Here is a 24,802-nt window from a genome sequence, read left to right as displayed (position 1 = left end):
ATGTCTACTAACTTTTTTAATTCATTTTTTTACATATATTCTTTTCTCTTGTTAAGTGTATCCAGTCCACGGATCATCCATTACTTGTGGGATATTCTCCTTCCCAACAGGAAGTTGCAAGAGGATCACCCACAGCAGAGCTGCTATATAGCTCCTCCCCTCACTGCCATATCCAGTCATTCTCTTGCAACTCTCAACTAAGATGGAGGTCGTAAGAGGACTGTGGTGTTTTATACTTAGTTTATTTCTTCAATCAAAAGTTTGTTATTTTTAAATGGTACCGGAGTGTACTGTTTATCTCAGGCAGTATTTAGAAGAATCTGCCTGCGTTTTCTATGATCTTAGCAGAAGTAACTAAGATCCTTTGCTGTTCTCACATATTCTGAGGAGTGAGGTAACTTCAGAGGGGGAATAGCGTGCAGGTTTTCCTGTAATAAGGTATGTGCAGTTAAAATATTTTTCTAGGGATGGAATTTGCTAGAAAATGCTGCTGATACCGAAGTAATGTAAGTAAAGCCTTAAATGCAGTGATAGCGACTGGTATCAGGCTTATTAATAGAGATACATACTCTTATAAAAGTGTATTTTAAAACGTTTGCTGGCATGTTTAATCGTTTTTTACATATGTTTGGTGATAAAACTTATTGGGGCCTAGTTTTTTCCACATGGCTGGCTTGAATTTTGCCTAGAAACAGTTCCCTGAGGCTTCCCACTGTTGTAATATTAGTGGGAGGGGCCTATTTTAGCGTTTTTTTTGCACAGCAAAAATTACAGACACAGACATCCAGCTTCTTCCTGCATGATCCAGGACTTCTCTGAAGGGCTCAAAAGGTTTCAAAAGTCGTATTGAGGGAGGTAAAAAGCCACAGTAGAGCTGTGGCAGTTGTTGTGACTGTTTAAAAAACGTTTTTGTCATTTGTTATTCCGTTTTTGGTATTAAGGGGTTAATCATCCATTTGCAAGTGGGTGCAATGCTCTGCTAACTTATTACATACACTGTAAAAATTTCGTTAGTGTAACTGCATTTTTTAACTGTTATTTCAAAATTTGGGAAAATTTGTGTTTCTTAAAGGCGCAGCAACGTTTTTTATATTGCTTGTTTTAAAGTGTTTTCCAAGCTTGCTAGTCTCATTGCTAGTCTGTTTAAACATGTCTGACACAGAGGAATCTACTTGTTCATTATGTTTGAAAGCCATGGTGGAGCCCCATAGGAGAATGTGTACTAAATGTATTGATTTCACCTTAAACAGTAAAGATCAGTCTTTATCTATAAAAGAATTATCACCAAAGGGTTCTGTCGAGGGGGAAGTTATGCCGACTAACTCTCCCCACGTGTCAGACCCTTCGCCTCCCGCTCAGGGGACGCACGCTAATATGGCGCCAATAACATCAGGGACGCCCATAGCGATTACCTTGCAGGACATGGCTGCAATCATGAATAATACCCTGTCAGAGGTATTATCTAGATTGCCTGAATTAAGAGGCAAGCGCGATAGCTCTGGGGTTAGGAGAGATACAGAGCGCGCATATGCTGTTAGAGCCATGTCTGATACTGCGTCACAGTATGCAGAACATGAGGACGGAGAGCTTCAGTCTGTGGGTGACATATCTGACTCGGGGAAACCTGATTCAGAGATTTCTAATTTTAAATTTAAGCTTGAGAACCTCCGTGTATTGCTTGGGGAGGTATTAGCTGCTCTGAATGACTGTAACACAGTTGCAATTCCAGAGAAATTGTGTACGCTGGATAGATACTATGCGGTGCCGGTGTGTACTGACGTTTTTCCTATACCTAAAAGGCTTACAGAAATTATTAGCAAGGAGTGGGATAGACCCGGTGTGCCCTTTTCCCCACCTCCTATATTTAGAAAAATGTTTCCAATAGACGCCACTACACGGGACTTATGGCAGACGGTCCCTAAGGTGGAGGGAGCAGTTTCTACTTTAGCAAAGCGTACCACTATCCCGGTTGAGGACAGTTGTGCTTTATCAGATCCAATGGATAAAAAATTGGAGGGTTACCTTAAGAAAATGTTTATTCAACAAGGTTTTATTTTACAGCCCCTTGCATGCATTGCGCCTGTCACTACTGCGGCGGCATTCTGGTTTGAGGCCCTGGAAGAGGCCATCCAGACAGCTCCATTGAATGAAATTATTGACAAGCTTAGAACGCTTAAGCTAGCTAACTCATTTGTTTCTGATGCCATTGTTCATTTGACTAAACTAACGGCTAAGAATTCCGGATTCGCCATCCAGGCGCGTAGGGCGCTATGGCTTAAATCCTGGTCAGCTGACGTGACTTCAAAGTCTAAATTACTCAACATTCCTTTCAAGGGGCAGACCTTATTCAGGAAATTATTGCTGACATTACTTAAGGCAAGGGTCATACCCTTCCTCAGGACAGGGCCAAATCAAAGGCCAAACAGTCTAATTTTCGTGCCTTTCGAAATTTCAAGGAAGGAGCAGCATCAACTTCCTCCGCTTCAAAACAAGAGGGAACTGTTGCTCATTCCAGACAGGCCTGGAAACCTAACCAGTCCTGGAACAAGGGCAAGCAGGCCAGAAAGCCTGCTGCTGCCCCCAAGACAGCATGAAGGAACGGCCCCCTATCCGGAAACGGATCTAGTGGGGGGCAGACTTTCTCTCTTCACCCAGGCGTGGGCAACAGATGTTCAGGATCCCTGGGCGTTGGAGATCATATCTCAGGGATATCTTCTGGACTTCAAAGCTTCTCCTCCACAAGGGAGATTTCATCTTTCAAGGTTATCAGCAAACCAGATAAAGAAAGAGGCATTACTAAGCTGTGTGCAAGACCTCCTAGTAATGGGAGTGATCCATCCAGTTCCGCGGACGGAACAAGGACAGGGATTTTATTCAAATCTGTTTGTGGTTCCCAAGAAAGAGGGAACCTTCAGACCAATCTTGGATCTAAAGATCTTAAACAAATTCCTCAGAGTTCCATCATTCAAAATGGAAACTATTCGGACCATCCTACCCATGATCCAAGAGGGTCAGTACATGACCACAGTGGACTTAAAGGATGCCTACCTTCACATACCGATTCAAAAAGATCATCATCGGTTCCTAAGGTTTGCCTTTCTAGACAGGCATTACCAATTTGTAGCTCTTCCCTTCGGGTTGGCCACTGCCCCGAGAATTTTTACAAAGGTTCTGGGCTCACTTCTGGCGGTTCTAAGACTGCAAGGCATAGCGGTGGCTCCGTATCTAGACGACATCCTGATACAGGTGTCAAGCTTTCAAATTGCCAAGTCTCATACAGAGATAGTTCTGGCTTTTCTGAGGTCGCATGGGTGGAAAGTGAACGTGGAAAAGAGTTCTCTATCACCACTCACAAGAGTCTCCTTCCTAGGGACTCTTATAGATTCTGTAGAGATGAAAATTTACCTGACGGAGTCCAGGTTATCAAAACTTCTAAATGCTTGCCGTGTCCTTCATTCCATTCCACGCCCATCAGTGGCTCAGTGCATGGAAGTAATCGGCTTAATGGTAGCGGCAATGGACATAGTGCCATTTGCGCGCCTGCATCTCAGACCGCTGCAATTATGCATGCTAAGTCAGTGGAATGGGGCTTACTCAGATTTGTCCCCTCTACTAAATCTGGATCAAGAGACCAGAGATTCTCTTCTCTGGTGGCTTTCTCGGGTCCATCTGTCCAAGGATATGACCTTTCGCAGGCCAGATTGGACGATTGTAACAACAGATGCCAGCCTTCTAGGTTGGGGCACAGTCTGGAACTCCCTGAAGGCTCAGGGATCGTGGACTCAGGAGGAGAAACTCCTCCCAATAAATATTCTGGAGTTAAGAGCAATATTCAATGCTCTTCTAGCTTGGCCTCAGTTAGCAACACTGAGGTTCATCAGATTTCAGTCGGACAACATCACGACTGTGGCTTACATCAACCATCAAGGGGGAACCAGGAGTTCCCAAGCGATGTTAGAAGTCTCAAAGATAATTCGCTGGGCAGAGTCTCACTCTTGCCACCTGTCAGCGATCCACATCCCAGGCGTAGAGAACTGGGAGGCGGATTTTCTAAGTCGTCAGACTTTTCATCCGGGGGAGTGGGAACTCCATCCGGAGGTGTTTGCTCAACTGGTCCATCGTTGGGGCAAACCAGAACTGGATCTCATGGCGTCTCGCCAGAACGCCAAGCTTCCTTGTTACGGATCCAGGTCCAGGGACCCGGGAGCAACGCTGATTGATGCTCTAGCAGCTCCTTGGTTCTTCAACCTGGCCTATGTGTTTCCACCGTTTCCTCTGCTCCCTCGACTGATTGCCAAAATCAAACAGGAGAGAGCATTGGTGATTCTGATAGCGCCTGCGTGGCCACGCAGGACCTGGTATGCAGACCTAGTGGACATGTCATCTCTTCCACCATGGACTCTGCCTCTAAGACAGGACCTTCTAATACAAGGTCCTTTCAATCATCCAAATCTAATTTCTCTGAGACTGACTGCATGGAGATTGAACGCTTGATTCTATCAAGGCGTGGCTTCTCTGAGTCAGTCATTGATACCTTAATACAGGCTCGGAAGCCTGTCACCAGGAAAATCTACCATAAGATATGGCGTAAATATCTTTATTGGTGTGAATCCAAGAGTTACTCATGGAGTAAGGTTAGGATCCCTAGGATATTGTCCTTTCTCCAAGAGGGTTTGGACAAAGGCTTATCAGCTAGTTCTTTAAAAGGACAGATCTCTGCTCTGTCTATTCTTTTGCACAAGCGTCTGGCAGAAGTTCCAGACGTCCAGGCATTTTGTCAGGCTTTGGTTAGGATTAAGCCTGTGTTTAAAACTGTTGCTCCCCCGTGGAGCTTAAACTTGGTTCTTAAAGTTCTTCAGGGAGTTCCGTTTGAACCCCTTCATTCCATTGATATTAAACTTTTATCTTGGAAAGTTCTGTTTTTGATGGCTATTTCCTCGGCTCGAAGAGTCTCTGAGTTATCTGCCTTACATTATGATTCTCCTTATCTGATTTTTCATTCAGACAAGGTAGTTCTGCGTACCAAACCTGGGTTTTTACCTAAGGTGGTTTCTAACAGGAATATCAATCAAGAGATTGTTGTTCCATCATTGTGTCCTAATCCTTCTTCAAAGAAGGAACGTCTTTTGCATAATCTGGACGTAGTTCGTGCCTTGAAGTTTTACTTACAAGCTACTAAAGATTTTCGTCAAACATCTGCCCTGTTTGTCGTTTACTCTGGACAGAGGAGAGGTCAAAAAGCTTTGGAAACCTCTCTCTCCTTTTGGCTTCGGAGCATAATACGCTTAGCCTATGAGACTGCTGGACAGCAGCCCCCTGAAAGGATTACAGCTCATTCTACTAGAGCTGTGGCTTCCACCTGGGCCTTTAAAAATGAGGCCTCTGTTGAACAGATTTGCAAGGCTGCGACTTGGTCTTCGCTTCACACCTTTTCAAAATTTTACAAATTTGACACTTTTGCTTCTGTTATTGGGAGAAAGGTTCTACAGGCAGTGGTTCCTTCCGTTTAAGTTCCTGCCTTGTCCCTCCCATCATCTGTGTACTTTAGCTTTGGTATTGGTATCCCACAAGTAATGGATGATCCGTGGACTGGATACACTTAACAAGAGAAAACATAATTTATGCTTACCTGATAAATTTATTTCTCTTGTAGTGTATCCAGTCCACGGCCCGCCCTGTCCTTTTAAGGCAGGTCTAAATTTTAATTAAACTACAGTCACCACTGCACCCTATGGTTTCTCCTTTCTCGTCTTGTTTCGGTCGAATGACTGGATATGGCAGTGAGGGGAGGAGCTATATAGCAGCTCTGCTGTGGGTGATCCTCTTGCAACTTCCTGTTGGGAAGGAGAATATCCCACAAGTAATGGATGATCCGTGGACTGGATACACTACAAGAGAAATAAATTTATGAGGTAAGCATAAATTATGTTTTCTTGTATAAGTTTTATTAGACCCTAAATTTAGGCCATTGTGTTAATGTCTACTGCCATTGTCTGCTGCTACCCTAAGACCTGCCTGAGACCCTGAAGAAGGTACAAATGATTCTCCTTTATATTAGAATTCTTGTTCCATGAACTGAATGACCTCAGCTAGGGCTATTAATTTCATAAGTTGTTTTTTTAAGGGTTACTCAGTCATAATAAAAAGACAACAATTAGTTGTTTCTGTTCTTAATACAGTAAAATCATAGGCCTCCATGTACTAAGCAGCGTAAGCTACTTTAAGACCTTGTGGGGCCGATTCCCACAATATTAGAAGCAGAGGTCATCAGACCACTGCTACTTACACCCTCCGCCACCTCTGTGGTAGCAGATTAAAATCACCCCAAACACGCTCGCTCTGGGTGATTGACAGGCCCTTGTTTCACGCGATTGGTCCCATAAGAGAAGAGGGCGGCATTACACGCTCAAGTGAGTGTGTAATGATATATTTGGGCAGCAGACATATAGGGTCTGCTGCCTGTTCAAAACTTGTCTGCATGGCCGTTAGTACAAGAGGCCCATAGTGACAACTGGTTTAGAATGAGGTTCAAACACGTTAGGCATGGATAGAATTTTATTATTTGACATTCGTTTACTAAACTAAGGCCAATTATGGCCGCAGTCTATTTTTGCCACCAGATTTTTTTTGTTTAATAGTGCAACACACAAATAATACAATAAACGGGCAAAATAATGCAATAAACACAGCTCTTTAATTGCATTATTTTGATCTTTGAAAAAGACGGTTGTCCTCAGAAACGAGTTAGGCTATTTATCTTGCTGTGTTTTAAATATCACATTTTACTTTTTATTAAAGTATATTGAAGCTATTTTATAGTATCCTGATACATCGATCAAGGAATAAAGATGCTGAAATTCTATCCAAATAGTGAGTACAGGTAGCCCTCAGTTTACGCCGGGGTTAGGTTCCAGAAGGAATGGTTGTAAATCGAAACCATTGTAAATTGAAATCCAGTTTATAATGTAAGTCAATGGGAAGTGAGGGAGTTAGGTTCCAAGCCCCTCTCAAAAATAAAGATGCTGAAATTATATCCACATAGTGAGTACTGTACATTCCTCTATTGCAGATGTGCTGTTCAAAAGTGCTTCACTATTGTGATTCTCCGTTATGAGATAAAGTGTAATTTGTGGATTCTGCAGTGAAAAAAGATAGATAACTTCTTTACTACCCATTCCCCAGCTCTGCCCAACCAAAAGTTATATTAATATACCTTTAAAACTCTGCCTGTTTCTAAGCGCATTTTATTAGCATTTCACAGCAAGACAGTGCTAGTTAATGTGTCTTATATAGATAAACACTGTGCTCACTCCTGTGGAGTTATGAATGAGTCAGCACTGGTTGGCTAAAATGCAAGTCTGTAAAAAGCATTGAGATAAGGGGGCAGTCTGCAGAAGCTTAGATACAAGGTAATCACAGAGGTAAACAGTGTTGGTTATGCAAAACTCAGGAATGGGTAATAAAGGGATTATCTATCTTTTAAAACAATAACAATTCTGGTGTAGACTGTCTCTTTAACTAAATATATTGAGAAGTTAGAGATACCACTATGTTCAGATTTTGCAGAACAATAATGGGGGAGATTAAACCTGGAAGCTGCTTCCTCAAGGGAAAGTGCCTTTCTCATTTTCTCACTTAATATTATTATTATCGGTTATTAGTAGAGTGCCAAAAGATTCTGCAGTGCTAATAGTATTGTAACACACATTTTATGTTCATTTTTTTCTCCTAAAAGTATGTCTTTCAGTTTGTAGCACTTATCAAAATTTGGCAAACATAATACAAACTGCTCTTTACAGTTTCCTTTATAACGCTATAGAAATGTTAACCTTTCTTAGTCTAGCTTAGTAAGTTTGCATAAAAATACCGCCCCTTACATACTTTTTTAAATTCATAGGTCATTCCCAAAAATATATATTTTATTTTTTTTCAAAGCAGTAAATTTAAATAGAAGTATAGGAATGCAGGTAAGTAAACTAAAGTATTTTGCAATTTTCAAGAATAATATCTCACAACTGCTTAATGGGAAAGGTACAGAAAATGAAGAGAAACAGAGGGGCGCCTCATGTGTAGTATCGTCAAGTGAAAACCAAGAGCAAATAACAGTATAGCCAAATGAGTACTCACATACTCCAGGAGCACACTTAGAAGATCACTATAGAAATAACACAATCGCAGCTTGTCCCTACAAGCTGCGATTGTGTTATTTCTATAGTGATCTATACAATACATGCTATTGGAGCATAACCCCCATGTGACTGGGCTGGTGTAGCTGGTGTAGCGGCGCTGACTATGGGCAAAGGTCTAAAATGGTATAATATAGAAACTTGTTAGTATATATAGTAACCAATTGAACTTTGTGGAATCTGTATGTATGCAAAGTAGATACTCTATATCACTAATCACTGCTGCTTATAATCATTTGTTGTTTCCTCCCGCTGCAGATTGTGTTCGTTGTGACCCATCACCATGGCAACAGCACACAACTCTGATGATTGGCGCATCGCCCCCCACGTGAGCGGCCGGTGCAGTTCTGGGTTTCTTTCCCTTTCCAGCGTTGTGTATAGGTGCTGTGATGTGGTGTACAGCGATCGGTGTCTGATCCATTTCTGATCTTTTGTCTGGTATGTTGGCATCAGTCCCTGTTAGTTTAATTCAATACACGCTTGCTGTGATAATCTTTATGAAATGAGAAGTAGTTTATTTATTATGTGTATTTGATGAATTGTTATAGCTATGTTATGTATGTTTCACATTGGGGTCCAGTACTACTACAGGTTTTTTAACTTTACATTTGCACAGTCACAATTTGTTTAAGAGCCGTGATGGCTCACATTACACTCTAAGTATCAGATTAACACTACAGTGTTTACTTTGTGACTTATGGTCACCATAGCAACATGTTTTGGCGTTTTTTTTGTACTAATTGGGGGGAGGGGTTCGTTTGTTTGAATGTATAAATTCACCATTGTTTGATGCAATCACTGTCTGAGGAAGGGGATACACTGTCCCCGAAACGTCACTATTTTCTGCCAAGTAAAGTTTTGAAAAAAGTCCAGTGAGTGCAAGTTTCTTTGTTGCTGTATACATAATTTCACTAGCACCCTGGCAGTTGTGAATAAGTGAGAGTGCACATCTCTGCTAACGAATATTACTTTTGTTGTTGCACCCACAAGGAAGAAACCTCTCTCCAATTAGACTTCTGTCTATTCACTTACCACTATCACCAACATCACATCTGATTTGTGGTAGTACATAATGGATCCTGATGTGGCAAACACACAGACCCTCACTTTCACGGTGGATGATGCAGCCAGAACTCTATTTAATCCTGAGGAGGAGACTACTGGTGGCAATACAGCACAGGCCATTTATTTGGCTATGTTGAAACTGAAAAAGAAAGAAGTGGATCTGCGACTACATGGGGTCTATCTCTCAGAGTATTATAGAAGGCTCATGATTCCAAGGGGCTTTAGGATACGTAATCAACCTACAATAGGACGTAACAACCCTGAGTTCTGCAAGCGCTGGTGCGCAATACTCAATAAATGTTCCCTTGACCTCATTCTTTTGGTCACAGAGGAGGTGAGGAACCAACTTGATAAAATTAAAGGAGAGATCCAGGAATGGGAAAGAGATAAGATATCTGTAATGATTGAGGACTCTTCTGAACAATGGCTCGATAAATTGTCCTCTCAGATCAAAGAATACAAAGATACCCTGGTGCAATTCAAGAACAGGAAATTGCAAACAGTAACTGAGGACCACAAGGATAAAACTGTATATAGATGGTTAAGTGGTGGTGAGAATAGAAGACCATTCCCCCAGAGGCGTAGGAGACAAAGATTCTATACGAAACAGTCTCTCCAAACAGTTGACAGTAGCTCTGGATCTGATACAGAAACATCACCTGGCCAGAGTGGAGTAAGCGGCGGCCAATCATCTTGTCAACAGGTTTTTCAAGGGGTTACTACCAGAGCCAGCCAGCGAAGACGAGGAAGAGGCCACACGTACGGAGGGGGGCTGGAGAGAGAAAACCACCACTGCCAACCAGACAATAACCACCGCTGGTCCCGTTGAGGACCTAGTGGTGAACATCAGTGATAGAGTTTTATCCATGGCAGAGAGAAGTGTGTTAAATAGAGGCTTGAGTTTTGTCCCCTCAGGTAAGGGTGACGAGTTCGCCAATAACATTGATTGTCAAAAATTCCAGCGGTCCTTGAGACTAAAAGAATTTTTTAAAGACCACACTGCAGATGGAGACAAACACAAGTTCAAGAATAAAAGCTCGTTTGACCCTGCAAGTAACAATGCCAGTATTAAGACTTTTATGAGATTGGTCTCTCAGGATCTGAGAGGATATGAGTCTAATAAATACCATACCAACCTAACCACACAAGAGAAAATGGCCATCACAACACTGTCTAAGGACCCTGACATTGTGATCCGCACCGCAGATAAGGGTGGTGCGGTGGTAGTACTGAACTATAAATACTACAGTGATGAGATTAACCATCAACTTAGTGACACTGAGACGTATCAGCCACTTCCCAGAGATCCCACCAAAAGCTTTCAAGTTCTGATACATCAGGTGGTACAAGAAGGGTTGAATGAAGGGTAGATTGATGAAGATATAGCTGGTTTCTTGAAGATTGACCATCCAGTCTGTCCAATACTGTACACGCTCCCCAAAATTCATAAGGATCTGGAGAAGCCTCCGGGGAGGCCAATTGTTTCTGCTCGCAACTCTATTACCTCTAGGTTAGCAATTTTTGTGGACCATTTTTTAAAACCAATTGTGAGTAATATGAGGTCTTATTTAAGGGATTCAACACAGCTGATTGAAGAACTAAAAACCATCAAGTTTGAAGAGCCGTATATTCTTGTTACAGCAGATGTTAACAGTTTATATACAATTATCCCGCACGAGGCAGGGAAACAACATGTGTCTAATGCTTTGGATAAGTATCCCTATGTAGGTCCCCCTAGAGACTTCCTTATCAAATTGCTTGATTTGAGCCTACGTCTAAACTATTTCAGGTTTGAGGGCAAGTACCACCAACAAACATCAGGTACGGCCATGGGATCAAATGTGGCCCCCTCACTAGCTAACATCTATATGGAGCATTATGAACTATCTGTGATGGGGATATACCAGAAACCTGAAATATTATACTATAAACGGTATATAGACGATTTGTTGATTATTTGGAGTGGTACAGCTATTGAGCTAGAAGTATGGTTTGAGCATTTGAACTCACTCACGAATCCAGTAAAATTCAAATTGAAACATGACTCTGCAAGTATCGAGTTCTTGGATTTAAATATCTTTAAAACAGAGAGTGGCAATTTGGGTACCTCTCTGTTTAGAAAACCCACGGATAGAAACTCTATTCTGCACGCCACTAGCAACCACCCAACAGCACTCCTTAAGGCAATTCCGAAAGCCCAACTGCATCGGGCTGTGAGGAACAACAGTGATGTGGTCAGAAGAGATCAACAACTCAATGAAATGCAGCAACGCTTTACAGAAAGAGGATATAACTCACACCTTATCAAACAGAGTAGATTGGCAGTAGAAAATGAAACCATGACACCGACTCAATCTGACCAAAAAGAGGAGCAGAGAATGACTTTCACTACTGTCTATAGTCCCTCAACGAGAGCCTTGGGTAAATCATTGAGGGAACACTGGCACATTGTACAAGGTGACCCTTCACTCCCGTTCAATGGTTGGCAACATCCTAGAGTGGGATATAAACGCGACAAAAATTTGAAGGATCTTCTTATGCTCACTGATCCAATCCATTGCTATACCCCTGAGACGTGGTTGTCACAAAGAAAGAAACCAGGATGTTACAGGTGTTTCGGGTGTACCACCTGCAACGCTATGATTCCAGGGGCCGCCTTTGGACACCCCCATCGAAACCAACGATTTAAGATCATGCATGTATTGACGTGTACTACCACACATGTGGTGTACCTACTGAATTGTAGCTGTGGGCGTTTTTATGTGGGTAAAACCACGGATGATGCCAGAACCCGTTTTGCTAACCACAGGTCGTCTATTAGGACGTCTCTGAAAAAGGGCTCTAGTGACCAGCCTGTGGCCAGGCATTTTGTGGAAAAGGGACATGGACTTCAGGACCTGAGATTCACCCTAATCGATCACGTCCCCCCATTGAGGCGGGGGGGTGATAGGGATACACTCCTCTTACAGATTGAGGCCAAATGGATTTTTCGGTTAAACACCTTGCAACCCCATGGACTCAACACTATGTTTGACTGGCACTGTTTTCTTTAGTTATGCATCCAGTCTTTGTTGACGTGACTGACTGAGCCAGCTTTATACCAAGATTCGGTTTATCCGACCATGAGAGTCCACGCTATTAAAGATACCTAACTTGGAGAGTCCACACTTTATTCAATTTTTAGGTCATTTTTCTATCTATCCACTATTTGGGGTTCCTTTGTTCTCCTTGGGTTTCTTTTGATCTGTTTTTGCTGTATTCTTTATTTATTTAGATTGTTCTCTTTTTCTTTATATCTCACATTGGTGGTTGGGATTCTGGCTAATCACATAGTTACTCTACCTCGTTAGCATAATGTGCTGCTCCCGTGATGTGGTGGGATACCAAGTTGTGGCTGGATACCCAGTCATTGTGAAACATACTTGGTACTTCATAATTTTGCTGTCATTTAATATGTGGTATAATCAGCAAGGTCAAAATTGCCACTACTCGATTGTGTTATTTCTATAGTGATCTATACAATACATGCTATTGGAGCATAACCCCCATGTGACTGCGCTGGTGTAGCTGGTGTAGCGGCGCTGACTATGGGCAAAGGTCTAAAATGGTATAATATAGAAACTTGTTAGTATATATAGTAACCAATTGAACTTTGTGGAATCTGTATGTATGCAAAGTAGATACTCTATATCACTAATCACTGCTGCTTATAATCATTTGTTGTTTCCTCCCGCTGCAGATTGTGTTCGTTGTGACCCATCACCATGGCAACAGCACACAACTCTGATGATTGGCGCATCGCCCCCCACGTGAGCGGCCGGTGCAGTTCCGGGTTTCTTTCCCTTTCCAGCGTTGTGTATAGGTGCTGTGATGTGGTGTACAGAGATCGGTGTCTGATCCATTTCTGATCTTTTGTCTGGTATGTTGGCATCAGTCCCTGTTTAATTCAATACACGCTTGCTGTGATAATCTTTATGAAATGAGAAGTAGTTTATTTATTATGTGTATTTGATGAATTGTTATAGCTATGTTATGTATGTTTCACATTGGGGTCCAGTACTACTACAGGTTTTTTAACTTTACATTTGCACAGTCACAATTTGTTTAAGAGCCGTGATGGCTCACATTACACTCTAAGTATCAGATTAACACTACAGTGTTTACTTTGTGACTTATGGTCACCATAGCAACATGTTTTGGCGTTTTTTTGTACTAATTGGGGGGAGGGGTTTGTTTGTTTGAATGTATAAATTCACCATTGTTTGATGCAATCACTGTCTGAGGAAGGGGATACACTGTCCCCGAAACGTCACTATTTTCTGCCAAGTAAAGTTTTGAAAAAAGTCCAGTGAGTGCAAGTTTCTTTGTTGCTTTATACCTAATTTCACTAGCACCCTGGCAGTTGTGAATAAGTGAGAGTGCACATCTCTGCTAACGTATATTATATATATATATATATATATATATATATATATATATATATATATATATATATATATATATATGTATGTATGTATCTCTTTGAAAGCATGAAGTGTCTTAGCATCTGTGTTTTAAGAATCTTTGTGGACCTAAAATGAAATGATTAATGACACTTATTATTTTATTTCAGGTGAACCATGGGCAAAGTTCCTGCATGCAAGAATTGTGGGAGACATAGAGCATACTATATTATATGAAAACATATTAGATGTATAAATGCCATTAATTTCAGAAACAGGATACATTATTTTAATATAATACTGTGTTTCATATCAAAATGATCAGAAAATTCATAAGATATTACTTATCCAAAACAAATATTGTGAGTAGTTATTGCAGTAAATTATGATAAAATGAATAACCATTTCATAGAAATACTGAATTAAGTTGTTAAAATGTTTAGAAATGGTATTGCATGTATTGCTGTGTTGTGCTGTCTGCTGCCACCTAGTGTTATGATGCGAAATTGCAGCCATGAGATGATTGGTTGTTGCAAGGATGCATATCCTTGGCAACATACATTCCCAAATGAACCAATCCATGTTCAGTTGCAAAGGGCCAATCCGAAACAAGGTTTCCATTGAGCGTTCCCAATACTCACCAATGAAAGATAATGATCAAAAAAGGGGAGGGGTAAAATCAGATGATTTAACCCCAAGCATAGAGACTGAGAGGAGGCTGCTGGCTAATCCTGGAGGAATAACTACTGTGGTTATTATTAAAGCACACAGCTACTCTTGGACTCCATATGCCATATCCCCAATTTTGAAATTCTGAGGTGAAATTGAATCTGTTGAGAAACATTGGAAACTGGATATCGACTGGTTTATTTGGTAAAGTATTGAAACTACATGTGATGTTTTTAAAATAAGTTATATGCATAGTCACTACAGTTAAACTAAAATTGGAAGATTGGAGAGAGCAAATTGTGTTTTTAAATTGTATTTCATAAGCCTATGTGTTGTTTAAATTTGTATCTGGTAGACTAAGTAACTTATCGGTGCAAGTTCTGATGTTTTAAATTAATACTGTATTAGGATAAATTGCAGTTAAATAGCATAATATATATATATATATTATCCCATTGTTTATAAACACTGTTTAGGATTGTATTGCTTGGATGTTAAAAGTTAAAGGTTTTAGTCCCATTGTGTTAACTGAATGAAAGGCTATTTGTAAATAAGGCTGATTTGTGAAGGTACATTTTTCTGGGCTTTGTAAGAAGGATAGCATATCTTAATAGTCGGTTTTAACGTATATAATATTGTGTCATTCTGGTATTGCAAATATATTTCAAAATGTTCATGAATATTAACTAAATAAAAGAATTCAGGTATTTATATTAATTGTATGGTTTCTAGTAGATGCATGTTGGTTAAGGGTTTCTATTTTTAAGGATAATTATTAAATATATTGTGTTATAACCCTGCCATAAGCTGATATATTATTTGGAGAGCACTACTTAGATTTTGATAAATATACTGACAGCTTCCAGGTGCTAAATCAAAAATGGGCCAGCTAGTAAGCTTACATTCCTGCTTTTTCAAATAAAGATACCAAGAGAAAATATAAAAAAATTAATAGGAGTAAATTAGAAAGTTTCTTAAAATTGCATGCTCTATCTGAATCACGAAAGAAAAAATGTGGGTTCAGTATCCCTTTAAATTAATTAAAATAACATCTGCAAATTCAGTAATATTAAGTTAAAATATCTGCTTTGATTGCTCAGTCAATATCTGACATTTTCTGGATTTTCTCTGCAATGTTAAACATTATTATAAAATTAAACCTGAAGAATGATTCATATGTTAACATAATTGATTAAAGACAGGATCGGGTAGAAAACATAAGGCAGTACATACGTCAAGCCATTCTCATTTCCATTGTGGTAATGTCTTTGAATATCGAAATCTTCATCTGAGACCCCATCAGAATTCTGTTCATCCTTAATTAATGGTTTCATTACTTCCATATCTGTAGAACAATAAGATAAAGGATAATTAAGGCTATGCGGAACTCAGAGAGCCTGAGCCACTTAATTACTATGAAGAGAGACATGTAATCCTTTGACAAACTTTGAAATGGCTTCGAAAAATATAATGAAAAAGGGACTAAAACTAAAAAAGCCTTCATGATTAGCAGGGGTGCTATATAATACAATAAAAAAAATAGCTTAAAGTGAAGGTAAACTTTGGTGAATGATAGCGCGTTTTTTAAAAATACTATTAAAAACAGGGGCACTTTCATTCATCAAAGTTTACAAAGCAGCCGTTTGGATTAAAAACGTACCTTTTTTTCTTTTCCCCTTCCTGGAAATCCTCTCTTCACATGTCATCAATGACTAATCCAGCTTCCTCCAATCACGGCTTTCCCCCAAGGGTAGTCATTGCCTGAGGCCATGCTGTGATTGGAGGAAGCCGGATTAGTCATTGCTGACGTGTGAAGAGAGGATTTCCAGGAGAGGGAAACTGCTCTGGCTGTGAAAAGAAAAAAAAGGTAAGTTTTTAATCAAAATGGCTACTTTGTAAACTTTGATGAATGAAAGTGCCCGTGTTTTTAATAGTATTTTAAAAAAAAAAGGGCTTTCATTCACCAAAGTTTACCTTCACTTTAAAGGGACAGGAAAGCCACATTTTTTATTTCATGATTCAGAGAGAGAGTACAATTTTAAACAACTTTCCAATTTACTTCTATTATTTAATTTGCTTCATTATGTAGGTTGGATTATTTATATGTGCAGCCACCAATCAGTAAATAGCACCAAGCTGCTGAGCCTATGCTTTTTAACAAAGGATACCTAAATAATGAATCAAATTAGATGACAGAATTAAATAGGATAGTTGTTTAAAATTGTATTCTCTATCTGAATCATGAAAAACAATTTGGATTTCCTGTCCCTTTAATTCATTTAAAGTGATGCCTTTAAAGGGACAGTCAACACCAGATTTTTTGTTGTTTAACCCCTTAAGGACCAACGACGTACAGGGTACATCCTCAAAAAAATTTCCTTAACGACCAAAGGACGTACCCTGTATGTTGTTGATGTTTAAAAGCGGTGGAAGAAATCCTGATCGCTTCAAGACGCTTTCATGTTATTGCAGTCATGCCTCGATATTGAGGCATCCTCAAAACATATTTTAGCAATCCGATGCAGAATAGAGCCTCTCTGCATCGGCCCTCGATGGCCGTGATTGTTGGTGGGTGGGAGCCGATGCAGGGAGGCGGGTGGGCGGCCATCAATGGGAGGAGTCAGAGGGGGGCGGGATCGTGGGCAGAATCAACAGGAGTGCGCACGGGGGGCGGCAGCGAGCGCGTGTACGGGGTCGGGAGCGGATGGGAACACTACACTATGGCACATTTCAGTTACTGCACACTGTGGGAGAAAGGACTGGGGAGGGTGGGAATTATTAGCTAAGAGATCTGGGAAGGGTGGGGGGTTGGATATTGAGGGGGGTAGCTACACTACAGAAAATATTTCATTAGTTTCTAAAAAAAAAAAAAAAGTATTTAATCTCAAACTGGGTACTGGCAGACAGCTGCCAGTACCCAAGATGGCACACAATAAGGTTAAGGGCGAGGGTTAGAGAGCTGTTTGGGGGGATCAGGTAGGTTGGGGGCTAAGGGGGGATCCTACAAAGCAGAAAATGTTTTTTTTTACAAAAAAAACACGAAAAACATAAACCTTTTAGGCATTGAGGCTCCACCATGGCTTTTAAACATAATGAACAAGTATCCTCTGTTTCAGACATGTTTGTACAGACTAGCAATGAGACTAGCAAGCTTGGAAAACACTTTAAAGCAAGTTAACAAGCAATATAAAAAACGTTACTGTGCCTTTAAGAGAAACAAATTTTGACAAAATTTGAAATAACAGTGAAAAAAGGCAGTTACACTAACGAAATTTTTACAGTGTATGTAACAAGTCAGCAGAGCATTGCACACACTTGCAAATGGATGATTAACCCCTTAATACCAAAAACGGAATAATAAATGACAAAAAAATGTTTTTAAACACAGTCACAACAACTGCCACAGTCTACTGTGGTTGTTACCCTCCTCAAACACGACTTTGAAGCCTTTTGAGCCCTTCAGAGATGTCCTGTATCATGCAGAAGGAAGCTGAGTGTCTCAGTCTGTAATTCTAGCTGTGCAGAAAAGCGCTAACATAGGCCCCTCCCACTCATATTACAACAGTGGAAAGCCTCAGGAAACTGTTTCTAGGCAAAAATCAAGCCAGCCATGTGGAAAAAACATAATTTATGCTTACCTGATAAATTTATTTCTCTTGTAGTGTATCCAGTCCACGGATCATCCATTACTTGTGGGATATTCTCCTTCCCAACAGGAAGTTGCAAGAGGATCACCCACAGCAGAGCTGCTATATAGCTCCTCCCCTAACTGTCATATCCAGTCATTCGACCGAAAACAAACAGAGAAAGGAGAAACCATAGGGTGCAGTGGTGACTGTAGTTTAATTAAAATTTAGACCTGCCTTAAAAGGACAGGGCGGGCCGTGGACTGGATACACTACAAGAGAAATAAATTTATCAGGTAAGCATAAATTATGTTTTCTCTTGTTAAGTGTATCCAGTCCACGGATCATCCATTACTTGTGGGATACCAATACCAAAGCTAAAGTACACGGATGATGGGAGGGACAAGGCAGGATTAAGCGGAAGGAACCACTGCCTGAAGAACCTTTCTCCCAAACACAGCCTCCGAAGAAGCAAAAGTATCAAATTTGTAAAATTTTGAAAAAGTGTGAAGCGAAGACCAAGTCGCAGCCTTGCAAATCTGTTCAACAGAGGCCTCATTTTTGAAGGCCCAGGTGGAAGCCACAGCTCTAGTAGAATGAGCTGTAATCCTTTCAGGGGGCTGCTGTCCAGCAGTCTCATAGGCTAGGCGTATTACGCTCCGAAGCCAAAAGGAAAGAGAGGTTGCCGAAGCTTTTTGACCTCTCCTCTGTCCAGAGTAAACGACAAACAGGGAAGATGTTTGACGAAAATCCTTAGTAGCTTGTAAGTAAAACTTCAAGGCACGGACTACGTCCAGATTATGTAAAAGACGTTCCTTCTTTGAAGAAGGATTAGGACACAACGATGGAACAACAATCTCTTGATTGATATTCTTGTTAGAAACCACCTTAGGTAAAAACCCAGGTTTGGTACGCAGAACTACCATATCTGCATGAAAAATCAGATAAGGAGAATCACATTGTAAGGCAGATAGCTCAGAGACTCTCCGAGCCGGGGAAATAGCCATCAAAAACAGAACTTTCCAAGATAAAAGTTTAATATCAATGGAATGAAGGGGTTCAAACGGAACTCCTTGAAGAACCTTAAGAACCAAGTTTAAGCTCCACGGGGGAGCAACAGGTTTAAACACAGGCTTAATTCTAACCAAAGCCTGGCAAAACGCCTGGACGTCTGGAACCTCTGACAGACGCTTGTGCAAAAGAATAGACAGAGCAGAAATCTGTCCCTTTAAGAAACTAGCTGATAATCCTTTGTCCAAGCCCTCTTGGAGAAAGGACAATATTCTAGGAATCCTAACCTTACTCCATGAGTAATTCTTGGATTCACACCAATAAAGATATTTACTCCATATTTTGTGGTAGATTTTCATGGTAACAGGCTTTCGTGCCTGTATTAAAGTATCAATGACTGACTCGGAGAAGCCACGCTTTGATAGAATCAAGCGTTCAATCTCCATGCAGTCATTCTCAGAGAAATTAGATTTGGATGATTGAAAGGACCTTGTATCAGAAGGTCCTGTCTTAGAGGCAGAGTCCATGGTGGAAAGGATGACATGTCCACTAGGTCTGCATACCAAGTCCTGCGTGGCCACGCAGGTGCTATCAGAATCACCGATGCTCCCTCCTGTTTGATTTTGGCAATCAGTCGAGGGAGCAGAGGAAACGGTGGAAACACATAAGCCTGGTTGAAGAACCAAGGCGCTGCTAGAGCATCTATCAGCGTCGCTTCTGGGTCCCTGGACCTGGATCCGTAACAAGGAAGCTTGGCGTTCTGGCGAGACGCCATGAGATCCAACTCTGGTTTGCCCCAACAATGAATCAACTGAGCAAACACCTCCGGATGGAGTTCCCACTCCCCCGGATGGAAAGTCTGACGACTTAGAAAATCCGCCTCCCAGTTCTCCACGCCTGGGATATGGATTGCTGACAGGTGGCAAGAGTGGTACTCTGCCCAGCGAATTATTTTTGAGACTTCTAACATCGCTAGGGAACTCCTGGTTCCCCCTTGATGGTTGATGTAAGCCACAGTCGTGATGTTGTCCGACTGAAATCTGATGAACCTCAGTGTTGCTAACTGAGGCCAAGCCAGAAGAGCATTGAATATCGCTCTTAACTCCAGAATATTTATTGGAAGGAGTTTCTCCTCCTGAGTCCACGGTCCCTGTGCCTTCAGGGAATTCCAGACTGCACCCCAACCTAAAAGGCTGGCATCTGTTGTTACAATTGTCCAATCTGGCCTGCGAAAGGTCATACCCTTGGACAGGTGTACCCGAGACAACCACCAGAGAAGAGAATTTCTGGTCTCTTGATCCAGATTTAGCAGAGGGGAGAAATCTGTGTAATCCCCATTCCACTGACTCAGCATGCATAATTGCAGCGGTCTGAGATGAAGGCGCGCAAATGGCACTATGTCCATTGCCGCTACCATTAAGCCGACTACCTCCATACACTGAGCTACCGAAGGGCGCGGAATGGAGTGAAGAACACGGCAAGCATTTAGAAGTTTTGATAACCTGGACTCCGTCAGGTAAATTTTCATTTCTACAAAATCTATAAGAATCCCTAAGAAGGAGACTCTTGTGAGTGGGGATAGAGAACTCTTTTCCTCGTTCACTTTCCACCCGTGCGACCTCAGAAATGCCAGAACTATCTCTGTATGAGACTTGGTAACTTGAAAGCTTGACGCCTGTATCAGGATGTCATCTAGATACGGAGCCACCGCTATGCCTCGCGGTCTTAGAACCGCCAGAAGTGAGCCCAGAACCTTTGTAAAGATTCTCGGGGCTGTAGCCAACCCGAAGGGAAGAGCTACAAATAAGTAATGCCTGTCTAGAAAGGCAAACCTTAGAAACCGATGATGATCTTTGTGAATCGGTATGTGAAGGTAGGCATCCTTTAAGTCCACTGTGGTCATGTACTGACCTTCTTGGATCATGGGTAGGATGGTCCGAATAGTTTCCATTTTGAAAGATGGAACTCTGAGGAATTTGTTTAAGATCTTTAGATCCAAAATTGGTCTGAAGGTTCCCTCTTTTTTGGGAACCACAAACAGATTTGAATAAAAACCCTGTCCTTGTTCCGTCCGCGAAACTGGATGGATCACTCCCATAACTAGGAGGTCTTGCACACAGCGTAGGAATGCCTCTTTCTTTATCTGATTTGCAGATAGCCTTGAAAGATGAAATCTCCCTTGTGGAGGGGAAGCTTTGAAGTCCAGAAGATATCCCTGAGATATGATCTCCAACGCCCAGGGATCCTGAACATCTCTTGCCCACGCCCGGGCGAAGAGAGAAAGTCTGCCCCCTACTAGATCCGTCGCCGGATAGGGGGCCGTTCCTTCATGCTGTCTTAGAGGCAGCAGCAAGCTTTCTGGCCTGCTTGCCTTTGTTCCAGGACTGGTTAGGTTTCCAGGCCTGCTTAGATTGAGCAAAAGTTCCATCTTGTTTTGAAGCGGAGGAAGTTGATGCTGCACCTGCCTTGAAATTTCGAAAGGCACGAAAATTAGACTGTTTGGCCTTTGCTTTGGCCCTGTCCTGAGGAAGGGTGTAACCCTTACCTCCAGTAATGTCAGCAATAATTTCCTTCAAACCAGGCCCGAATAAGGTCTGCCCCTTGAAAGGAATGTTGAGTAATTTAGACTTCAAAGTCACGTCAGCTGACCAGGATTTAAGCCATAGCGCCCTACGCGCTTGGATGGCGAATCCGGAATTCTTAGCCGTTAGTTTAGTCAAATGAACAATGGCATCAGAAACAAATGAGTTAGCTAGCTTAAGTGTTCTAAGCTTGTCAATAATTTCAGTCAATGGAGCTGTATGGATGGCCTCTTCCAGGGCCTCAAACCAGAATGCCGCCGCGGCCGTGACAGGCGCAATGCATGCAAGGGGCTGTAAAATAAAACCTTGTTGAACAAACATTTACTTAAGGTAACCCTCCAATTTTTTATCCATTGGATCTGAAAAAGCACAACTGTCCTCAACCGGGATAGTAGTACGCTTTGCTAAAGTAGAAACTGCTCCCTCCACCTTAGGGACCGTCTGCCATAAGTCCCGTGTAGTGGCGTCTATTGGAAACATTTTTCTAAATATAGGAGGTGGGGAAAAAGGCACACCCGGTCTATCCCACTCCTTGCTAATAATTTCTGTAAGCCTTTTAGGTATAGGAAAAACATCAGTACACACCGGTACCGCATAGTATTTATCGAGCCTACACAATTTCTCTGGTACTGCAACTGTGTTACAGTCATTCAGAGCAGCTAATACCTCCCCAAGCAACACACGGAGGTTCTCAAGCTTAAATTTAAAATTAGAAATCTCTGAATCAGGTTTCCCCGAATCAGAGATGTCACCCACAGACTGAAGCTCTCCGTCCTCATGATCTGCATATTGTGACGCAGTATCAGACATGGCCCTTACAGCATCTGCGCGCTCTGTATTTCTCCTAACCCCAGAGCAATCGCGCTTGCCTCTTAATTCAGGCAACCTGGATAATACCTCTGACAGGGTATTATTCATGATTGCAGCCATGTCCTGCAAGGTAATCGCTATGGGCGTCCCTGATGTAATTGGCGCCATATTAGCGTGCATCCCCTGAGCGGGAGGCGAAGGGTCTGACACGTGGGGAGAGTTAGTCGGCATAACTTCCCCCTCGTCAGAATCTTCTGGTGATATTTCTTTTATAGTTAAAGACTGATCTTTACTGTTTAAGGTGAAATCAATACATTTAGTACACATTCTCCTATGGGGCTCCACCATGGCTTTCAAACATAATGAACAAGTTGTTTCCTCTGTGTCAGACATGTTTAAACAGACTAGCAATGAGACTAGCAAGCTTGGAAAACATTTTAAAACAAGTTTACAAGCAATATAAAAAACGTTACTGCACCTTTAAGAAACACAAATTTTGTCAAAATTTGAAATAACAGTGAAAAAAGGCAGTTACACTAACGAAATTTTTACAGTGTATGTAACAAGTTAGCAGAGCATTGCACCCACTTGCAAATGGATGATTAACCCCTTAATACCCAAAACTGAATAATAAAAGACAAAAACGTTTTTTGTTTTTTTTGTTGTTGTTTTTTCAAACAGTCACAACAACTGTCACAGCTCTACTGTGGCTTTTTACCTCCCTCAAAAACGACTTTGAAGCCTTTTGAGCCCTCCAGAGATGTCCTGGATCATGCAGAGGGAAGCTGAATGTCTCTGTCAGTATTTTTATCTGCACAGAAAAGCACTAAAAAAGGCCCCTCCCACTCATATTACAACAGTGGAAAGCCTAAGGAAACTGTTACTAGGCAAAATTCAAGCCAGCCATGTGGAAAAAAAACTAGGCCCCAATAAGTTTTATCACCAAATACATATAAAAAACGATTAAACATGCCAGCAAACGTTTTATATTACATTTTTATAAGAGTATGTATCTCTATTAATAAGCCTGATACCAGTCGCTATAACTGCATTTAAGGCTTTACTTACATTAATCCGGTATCAGCAGCATTTTTCTAGCAAATTCCATCCCTAGAAATATGTTAACTGCACATACCTTATTGCAGGAAAACCTGCACGCCATTCCCCCTCTGAAGTTACCTCACTCCTCAGAATATGTGAGAACGGCAGTGGATCTTAGTTACTTCTGCTAAGATCATAGAAATCACAGGCAGAATCTTCTTCTAATGCTGCCTGAGATGAAACAGTACACTCCGGTACCATTTAAAAATAACAAACTTTTGATTGAAGTTAAAAAACTAACTATAATACACCACTCTCCTCTTACTACGTCCATCTTTGTTGAGAGTTGCAAGAGATTGACTGGATATGGCAGTGAGGGGAGGAGCTATATAGCAGCTCTGCTGTGGGTGATCCTCTTGCAACTTCCTGTTGGGAAGGAGAATATCCCACAAGTAATGGATGATCCGTGGACTGGATACACTTAACAAGAGAAATATATCTTCTAACCATGTCTTTGAAGAAACAACACAAGTTGATTTGTGTTAGATTCTGCTAAATGAAAAGATTGAGCCAGTACCAAGATATCCTCCAAATAAGGAAACACTGCAATACCCTGCTCTCTGATTACAGATAGAAGGGCACCGAGAACCTTCAAAAAGATTCTTGGAGCTGTTGCTAGGTCAAATGGAAGAGCAAGAAACTGGTAATGCTTGTCTAGAAAAGAGAATCACAGAAACTGATAGTGATCTGGATGAATCAGAATATGAAGATACGCATCCTGTAAGTCTATTGAGGACATATATTGACCTTGCTGAACAAAAGGCAGAATAGTCCTTATAGTAACCATCTTAAAAGTTGGGACTCTTACAAAATGATTCAATAACTTCAGATCCAGAACTGGTCTGAAAGAATTTTCCTTCTTCGGGACAATGAATAGATTTGAAAAAAACCCAGACCCTATTCCAGAATTGGAACTGGTACAATCACTCCTGAAAGCTCTAGATCTGAAACACATTTTAGAAAAGCCTGAGCTTTCACAGGATTTGTTGGAATGTGAGAGAGAAAAAATCTTCTAACAGGAGGTATTATTCTGAAACCAATTCGATACCCCTGAGAGACAATATTCTGAATCCAATGATTCTGAATGCAACCCGCCCAAACGTCTTGAAATAATTTCAATCTGCCCCCCACCAGCTGAACTGGATCAAGGGCTGCAGCTTCATGCAGTCTTGGGGGCTGGCTTTGGTTTCTTGTAAGGCTTGGATTTATTCCAACTCGAGGATGGCTTCCAATTGGAGTCAGAGTCTTTAAGGAAGGAGTGGTTTTCTGTTCTCTATTCTAACGAAAGGAACTAAACTGATTAGAAGCTT

The 24,802-nt window shown here is 41.3% G+C and overlaps 1 protein-coding gene across 1 annotated transcript in view; it reads right to left on the bottom strand.

The window, feature by feature from the left end:
- SLC36A4 (solute carrier family 36 member 4) overlaps positions 1-24,802 on the bottom strand; it is an 879,508-nt gene that overhangs the window by 722,490 nt on the left and 132,216 nt on the right. The window contains 1 exon segment of the mRNA XM_053708622.1: positions 15,596-15,707. Within this exon segment, the coding sequence (XP_053564597.1) occupies positions 15,596-15,707 (112 nt within the window).

The sequence above is a fragment of the Bombina bombina genome, chromosome 3 (genome assembly GCF_027579735.1).
Source record: "Bombina bombina isolate aBomBom1 chromosome 3, aBomBom1.pri, whole genome shotgun sequence".
NCBI classification, from domain to species: Eukaryota; Metazoa; Chordata; class Amphibia; order Anura; family Bombinatoridae; genus Bombina; species Bombina bombina.
The sequence above is the reverse complement of the archived record's forward strand: the minus strand, read 5'-3'. Positions and strand labels throughout refer to the sequence as shown.